This window comes from Malaclemys terrapin, chromosome 8 (genome assembly GCF_027887155.1).
Source record: "Malaclemys terrapin pileata isolate rMalTer1 chromosome 8, rMalTer1.hap1, whole genome shotgun sequence".
In the NCBI taxonomy this organism is placed as follows: domain Eukaryota; kingdom Metazoa; phylum Chordata; order Testudines; family Emydidae; genus Malaclemys; species Malaclemys terrapin.
This window is the reverse complement of record NC_071512.1, coordinates 6,139,583-6,148,012: the sequence shown is the minus strand read 5'-3', so window position 1 is coordinate 6,148,012 and position 8,430 is coordinate 6,139,583. Positions and strand designations below refer to the sequence as shown.

The window sequence follows — 8,430 nt, the reverse complement described above, 5'->3', positions numbered from 1 at the left end:
CCCCCCCCAGCTTGCCTGGAGAAGTCTCCAGTCAGTTCCTTGTAGGTGCCACAATACTGCAGCTGCCAGTAGGGGCCATAGACCCAAGAAAGAACAAGGATTGCTGATGCCTGCATTGACCAGCCAAGCGTGCCTTTCCCAGGGGAGGAAGTGAAGAACCCCCAGAAATCCATCCCAACAGGGATCGTCATCTCCCTCTTGGTCTGCTTCCTGGCATGCTCTGGGGTTTCAGCTGCCCTGACTCTCACGGTGCTGTACCACCTCTTGGACCCCAGGAGCCCACGGCCAGTGGTGTTCGAATACATTGGGTGGAGCGTGGCCAAGAACGTTGTGGCTGTGGGGTCGCTGTGCGCCCTGACCACCAGGTGAGAAGGGGGCTGGGGGAGGAGGGAGAAGCACATTGGGAAGAAGTTATTTTTGCTGAGTTTACCTCAGACTCGTTCATGTTCCATAGGCCCAAACAAAGTTTCCTGAGCATCGATAAAGCCTTGGGTGAGCTTTCGTCCTTGTGAAAGTCAGAGATGGATAGAGCCATGCCTGCTTCCCCGCCCAGCCCCAACTCAGCTCAGCCAATGCATCCCCGTCATGACCAGCAGCACCCCTGCTTTTCCAGTCCTGGGCCCCAGCAGAGCTCTGCCAACTCACCCCAATTGTGACCTACTCCCACCCTTCCTGAGCAAGGATCTGGAGTCAGGCCCATTCGTTTCACCAGATTACACGTAGGCCTGCTCCCTGGAGTGCAGGGGGGGCAAAAAACCCAAGGGACAAATCTGTGGGGAAGCTGCATTTCTGGGCTGTCATGGGCCCAGCTCTGCCGCTGCACAACACGCAGAGCTCCCATGAACATCAAGAGCAGGCTTTGGTGTGTGGGACGGCTACAGACCCAGCATGTGTGCCATTGTGCTAATAATTCAGGGACAAACCTTTGCCCTCGGGGGCAATGCTAGGCAGGGCTTACGATTCCAAGCGGGAGGAGACCTCTGGGTGCCATGTGGCCCTCGCTCCATCGTCCTACAGGGAATTAACCTGCAGCTCTCCAGCGAAGCTCAGAAACGGGGCTTCTCCAGCGAATATAGGTAAAAAGTCAACACTGAATATTTCCTCTGCCCACATGCAACCCTAACCCTAAATCTCCCCTGAACCACACCACGTCCTGTCCCCCTTTAAGGCCCCACAGCCCCCACGTCTAGTTAATATGTGCACCCATCTTCCAGGTGGCGGGGATGGCCTTCGTTCCACAAGTTTGCCCAGCATCCTGCAGAACTGTCCTATCATGGAGAGGCCACATGAGTCAGGGCTTAATTTGTAATGGCAAGAGAGGCCAGGGCTCAAGCAATTGTTTTACATTCATAACGGATACAGCAAGCCCAGAGGCGCTGGGGCTCTGAACCGCCAGGCCCAGAGGCGCCGGGGCTCTGAACCGCCAGGCCCAGAGGCGCCGGGGCTCTGAACCGCCAGGCCCGGAGGCGCCGGGGCTCTGAACCGCCAGGCCCGGAGGCGCCGGGGCTCTGAACCGCCAGGCCCGGAGGCGCCGGAGCTCTGAACCGCCAGGCCCGGAGGCGCCGGGGCTCTGAACCGCCAGGCCCGGAGGCGCCGGGGCTCTGAACCGCCAGGCCCGGAGGCGCCGGGGCTCTGAACCACCAGGCCCGGAGGCGCCGGGGCTCTGAACCGCCAGGCCCGGAGGCGCCGGGGCTCTGAACCGCCAGGCCCGGAGGCGCCGGGGCTCTGAACCGCCAGGCCCGGAGGTGCCGGGGCTCTGAACCGCCAGGCCCGGAGGTGCCGGGGCTCTGAACCGCCAGGCCTGGAGGTGCCGGGGCTCTGAACCGCCAGGCCCGGAGGTGCCGGGGCTCTGAACCGCCAGGCCCGGAGGTGCCGGGGCTTTGAACTGCCAGGCCTAGTCCTGCCACTGTCTCACTGAGTTTCCTTGGGCTAGTCAATTCATCTCCTAGTGCCTTGGCTTCTCCTGCTGTACAGTAGGGATGGTGCTTTGAGATCGGAGGATGAACAGTGCTGTGTAGGAGCTAAGTATTCTATTATTCCAGGCTGCTGGCCTGCACTGTGTTGAACTCTGTGACATGATCTTGCGCTGCAACATTTACCCTTCAATGGTGTGTATCAAAGACAATAGCTGAAGGGGAAGCAAACCGCAGGATTCCATCAAGAAGCTCCCCTTCACCCACACTGCGCTATCACCATCGTCGGGGTAGTTAGTACCCAGTGTCTTCCCTCGGGATTGGCACCCTGTTGTGCTCGGAGTTTGTTCAAACACTGGGGTAGAGCTGGCCCCTTCCCCAAAGCGCTTTGCGTCTAACCACTCCACCTGCCCCATGCTCTCCACAGCGTAACTGGACCGGGCACCGCCTGGAAATGGAGGAGGTGGACACTGTTTTCTTTTTAAGCCTGGAGTGTGACTGCTGGAGCCAGGCGTTGAATAGCTCCATTCACCACCTCCGAAGGAACCTGAATGCCTTCATGGCACGCGGGGGTGAAAGGAATTTTGTTTAAGGAGGCGAAGAGTCAAGCCTTTGATTTGCTTTGAAATCTCTCCCCTTCATCTCCCGAGTTCCCCGGCCTCTCCATCCCCTCAGCGCCCCCTCCTCCCTCTCGGAGGGAACGGGAGAGTGTGGAATAGCTGCGGAGCTGTGAACAGTTGCAGCTGCTGCAGCCCCACTCCAGCAGCGCGGCTCCCTGGTTTGTGTCCGGCTTGCCCCAGCATGAACTCCAAGGCCCTGGCTGTCCTGGGCTGCGGCCTTCTCCTCCTCCTCTTGGGTAAGTCTTGCTTTTCTGACTCTTTCCCTTCCTCCTACTCATTTCCCAAGCCCATACGTTTCCCTCCCCCTCCCTAGCTTGGTGCTCCTTGCATTCCTCAGTGGCCTACACCAGGATGCCTTGTTGGAGGGCAGGGCAGCATGCTGGAAAGGCATGGCATGAAGACAGTCCCTTATTGCCTGCAACACCAGCAGGAACTCAGGGACTGTGGCTGTATAGGGACTTGCTTCTGCAGCTTTGGCCAGGCCGTGGTACTGGAACAACTTTGCCAATGGGCCCCAGCCCCAATTATTTTGGCTTGAGTGTCATCAAGGGAAAGATCCCAGGTTTTGCTGGCTTTGTGGGTCCGCATAAAAGGAAGCTGGATGAACTTCCCTTCAGACATGCATCATGTACAGGAGCCATCTCTTCCCTGGCCAGAGAAGAAGGATACATAGGAGGGTGGTGAGTCAGATGGCTTGGCAGATTTGGGAGATCCACATCTAAGTTAGGATGCCTGATCTCTTGCTCTCTGCCAGGTGCATCCCAGATGTCCTGGGCTTGGGTGCATGTGGGGATCACAGATAGGAGGCAAAAGCTACTTGCTACACAAATGCCTCCCAACAATCAATGAACAGAGAGCAGGCAAACCAGTGAGTGAACAGAGAGACCTCTTGTCTGCTCAGCTACGATACTTTCACAGCATCTTCCTGTGCCAATACCCAGAAGCAGCTTAGAGTAGGAAGACAAGTAACCCTACTAGGAAAAGCCTTGTCTTATATGGCACAGGGATCCTGCCAGTCATGTCCTTTGCACGGTGAGTGGGTAAGAATTTCCTTGGTAAATAATATTACCCTGCAAGAATTGCAGATTTCTGCCCCTTAGGGGATATGCCATTTGGGACCCGATTTCCAGAACTGGTCTCTGGTTTTGAACCCGCGACTGATTATGGCCATTGTATCAGACACACTCCCATTTTGAATACGCAAACAGCCTTTTGTGGATGTGAATTCCGGGATCCAAGAACCCGGGGCCAGATGCTTGGCTGGTGAAACGACACCGATGAACATCAGCTGAGGCGCTGGGCCGCATCCCAGTCAATGTGTGGTGGTAAACTGGTGCCGCCCCTCATTTTGTGGGCTCAGCTGCACACACAGAAATGGGGCATCTCATAACCGGACCCTTAGTGTGTCCATGAAACCTGTGCTGTGAGTTAGGAGGGAGAATAAACAACCCGGCAGTGCCTGGGGCCTGACCTGGCCCTGTTGCTGAACAGCCTTTTGTAATTAAAGATCAGTGCAAGACCCTGCAAAGCCGCGCTGCGCCCTCTGCCTCTGTGGGCCTGCGTCTGCTGCTGCTCAGCTATCAAACGTGTCTTCTCTGTCCTCAGCTGAATGTCAGGAGAAGGAAAAGCCCCCCAAAGCCACTGAGAAGAAGGTCACAAAAGAGCCCAAGCCAAACAAGCTCAAACCTCCCAAAGCACCAGGTGAAAAGCTCCATCAGGCAGCAGCCAAGCCCCCGAAGGGCAAAGCCGGAGTGAAACCCACGGCCCCTCCCAGCCAGGTGCACCCGCCTGCGTCCATCCTGACTCGGGTGGTGGCCAGGGGGCGGTTCCAGAAAGTGCCTGACTCCCTGACGCTGACGGCAGGCGACACCCTGGAGCTGCGCTGCAGAGGGCGGTCCGTCAGGTGGAGGTTCCCTGCGTACCTGGAGGACGAGGATGAGGGGCGGCTCAGGTGCGTGTCCGGGATGTGCGACGGGCTCTGGGAGGCTATCCAGGCCCAGGGCCTGTCGTGGATGAGGGGTGAGCAGGGCCTGTGTGGGGTCCATTCCCCTGAGATGCCAAAGGCATCAAATGGCTTCAGTAAGTGACATGCAGGAGGCCTGGATTTGGGGATGCCGGGCAGAGCCTTGTTCTGGAGGCCAAGCACAGGTGAGGGCCTGCAGCAGACGCGTTACCCTGGCGTGGACAATCGGAGCTCGTTTAACAGGCCCAAACACACAGACACCCCCTGCTCGCTCCGTGAGATCCACCAGGGAGCAAAGCTGGCAGGCGCTCAGGGATATAGAGCCCGAGTCTCACGTTCATCTTGAGTCTGGCTGCGGCTTCCATTGCCCGTCCCACCTCTCACGCCCCACGGCCCTGGGCTGGGGGACAGTGCGAGTACACAGCAGTTGGGAGCATGTTAAGAGAGGGGCTGTGCCAGGCGCTATCCATCTCTCAGCATTTGGAGCACACTGGCCACGTCTCCCGTTATTAACCATCTCCGGACTTCACCCCACTGGGTGGGCAGGTAGGTCAGAGCGGGGAAGCTTGACACTCGGTGCCCACTGGGAATTGTTAGCGCGACCCTGTCATGCACGGTCTGTTCTTGGGCACAGGCAACGGGGGTACAGGAAGCCCTTTGCCGGCCCCAGGCTGTCACGGTGGGCATGGAGATAAGTGGGTGTTTTCCTGCCTTACGCAGTGCACAGTCAACCTGTGGAACTCATTGCCAGGGGATGTTGTGAAGGCCAAAACTATAACAGGGTTCAAAACAGAATTAGATACATTCATAGAGGATCAGTCCATCAAGGGCTATTAGCCACGATGGCCAGGGATGCAACCCCATGCTCTGGGTGGCCCTAGCCTCTGACTGCCAGAAACTGGAAGTGGACGACCGGGGATGGATCACTTGATAACTGCCTGGTTCTGTTCATTCCCTCGGAAGCACCTGGCTTTGGCCATTATCAGAGACAGGACACTGGGCGAGATGGACCCTTGGTCTGACCCAGTCTGGCCGTTCTTATGTTCGACTGTTTGATGCAGAGGCCCAGGGTGACACTCCTGGAGTCTGAGCGGGGCCCTCTCCCCTCTGTTTCAGAATCAAGCACTTTGAGAGGCACAGCCAGCTGCTGGTGGTGAACTCCAGGGCTGCTGACACGGGCGAGTACAGCTGCTGGTCCTTCCAGTGCCGGGACAGCGAGTGCCAGGACGGAGAGGACAGGACGGGCAAGGCTTTCATCTTCTTCACAGGTCAGGCTTCTGCGCTTAGACCGGTTTGGGGCAGGCAGGGGACATGAGCCAGAGACTATCAGCATCTGCTCTCGTTATCCAGCGGACAGGGAAGCCCCGGGTGAGGCCTGCTGCGGGCTAGGGCGTGTTACACAGGAGGCCGGCGCAGGTGGAGAGCCGGGAAGTGTCTCCCTGCCTCCAGTATGTAATCCCACTGCCCTCCTCCCTCCCCAGACCCCCAGGAGCTGTTCGTGCCGACGGAGGATTACTACGAAGTGGTCCAGCTGCGCACGAACCACCCCACGCTCCTACCATGCCAAGTGACCAGCCCTCTGGCCAAGGTGACGCTGCACCGCGAATTCCCCCCCGAGGAGGTGGCCGTGGATGGGATCGACATCTCGTACGACGTGAAGAGGGGGTTCGTGATCCACCGCCCGCGTCCCTCGTATGCAGGGTCACTGTTCTGCATGGCCAGCCTGGACGGCATGCGGCAGATATCCACCAAGTACATGCTCATCTACATCAACTGTGAGTGACCGTTGCCTGGCAGGGCTGGGAGATCCAGGTGGGAGAACACCTATGTGTTCCTTTGGTTTTGAGACCTCCACCTGCCTGCTTGCTGACATCCGCTGCCTTTACCTGAGCCAGCTCCACCCTTCTCAGCTCAGGAACGGCGCTAGCTAGCCAGAAACGCTCCACCACACTAGCAGTGGGGACAGGAATGGGGACACAGAATTCCACCTGCCTTCCTAAGACAGAGCAGGAGGGATTAGCCCACGAGGCTGTGTATCGTTGCCGCCTTCTCACTGTCACTAGCTTTTCTGGGCACTGCTGCGCTCATACAGACCTGCTTATGCAGAGCAGTCCCTCCCCCAGCTGAGCTATCCGGGCATGTTAACTGAGCGCCCCTGGTCGCCTGCACTGGTCTGTAATTATCGAGGACCATACACATGCTGACGTACCATTCGTCAGCCCGCCAGATGAACACATGCCATCCAGCACAAGGAGATGGTAGGTTGCTACATTGACAGAGGTCTCTAAGCAGAAGCAGAGACCCCTTTAGCTGGAGATACCTGTTAGCAGGCCTGTCCCTCCCTTAACGCAGCCCTAAAGCCCAGAAGGGTTGGCAAGGAGGTGGTGAGCTGATGGACGCTCAGCGCTACGGCTCCCTGAACTGCCATTGGTTGACTAGCCCGTCTCCTACGATCGGGAAGTGGCTAACCCATGGTACTTTGCCGCCCTTCCTAATCCTGCTTCTCACCCCTTCACTCTTGCCCTCGCAGACCCGTCCTCTGCTCCCAAACCCACTGTCAGCGCCTCAGCCGCCACTGTGCGGGCTGGAGAAAACTTCAACGTGACATGCACGGTTTTTGGAGAACCAGAAGTCGCGGTCGATTTCACCTGGGAGTATCCGGGGCAGCAGGTAGGGAAGCGAGGTGGCTGGGCGGGAAGGGGGTTGTTAGCCTGATAATACCGAATGGCTCCAACCAAGATCGGGGTCCCATTGCGCCAGGCATTGTACCTACAGAGTAAGAGGCAGTCCTGGCCCCCCAGGGCTTACAGTCTAGACAGAGAAAGTGTGTGTGGGGGGGAAATAAAGTCAAGAGAGGGAGGATGAGTTGCCCCAGGTCACACAGCAGGTCAGAGCCAGAAACAGAACCGAGTTCTCCTGACTCCCAGACCATGGTGCCTCCCCAGCTATAAGGGCACAGAGAGAAGAATGGGGCTTGTGCTGCACACAACTTTCCTTTCAGGGGCTTCTCCTCTGCAGCTGACCAGAGGTATTTTCCCCACAGGAAACAGCACAAAGGGCTGATGTGACCTTTGCAGAAGCACGGTTCACTCAGCACGCCAGGGCCAACGAAACAGAACTGAACAGGACATGGGCTGGGGCCTCCAGAATGATGGGCGGCTCCAGTGAAACCAATGACTGTGGGCGGGGGGGGGCGGGAAATTGGGCTTCATTGGAAATGCACACGGCACCCTTTTCATGGAGTGGGAGGCGGGTAGTTGGTGGGGCCGCCATGCAGACCAGGTGTGAAGCTGAGGTCCCTTCTGCCCATCTCTGGTGACACTTTACGGGGGAGATACCAAGAGCCCGTGGTGCTCCGTGCATGGAACAGGGGATGTCCGGGGGGTTGGCTAATATGCCCCCTCTTGCTACAGCAGATGCCAGTGACCAGGGCTAGGCGTGAAGGGCTGTTGAGCATCGGATGAGCCCTTCCTTTGCCTCCAGCCCTGCACTTACCAGCCCCTAGCTCTGCAAGTGCTGCAGGCTGCCTAGGAAGGGACAGGAGCTCTCCAACCCCCATTCCGCGCTTGTTTTTCAGATTGGCAGGCCCCCCTACAGCCGCGAACGCGCCGACCTGGTGCGCCGAGGCGGGCAGGTGCAGCAGGAGTCCGAGAGCATCCTCTATGTGGACGAGGCACGCACCATAGACGAGGGGCTTTACTCCTGCAGTGCCATGAACCTACAGGGCACCACCACCGTCTCCACCCGGGTCCGGGTACTTCCAGCCACCCTGGCCCCGAGGGGGACCCGGTCTGGATAGCCAGGCCGTGCTACAGACAGGGAGGTCAGCGATGGCAACGCATAGAAGTAATAAAAGGACCAGAGATCTCTTTGTGACACAGGGACCAAATTTGCTTCCATTCTCCCGCCTCCCCTTCATGGGATTTATTTACTC

At 58.1% G+C, this 8,430-nt stretch overlaps 1 protein-coding gene across 1 annotated transcript; it reads left to right on the top strand.

The window, feature by feature from the left end:
* Positions 1–2,640: 2,640 nt before the first annotated feature.
* On the top strand, positions 2,641–8,430 carry LOC128842256 (platelet-derived growth factor receptor-like protein). Its single transcript, XM_054038105.1, has 6 exons — positions 2,641–2,769; positions 4,139–4,484; positions 5,613–5,764; positions 5,978–6,271; positions 7,027–7,166; positions 8,074–8,430. The coding sequence occupies exons 1-6, from the start codon at positions 2,715–2,717 to the stop codon at positions 8,293–8,295; spliced, it is 1,209 nt and encodes a 402-aa protein (XP_053894080.1). The 5' UTR covers positions 2,641–2,714; the 3' UTR covers positions 8,296–8,430.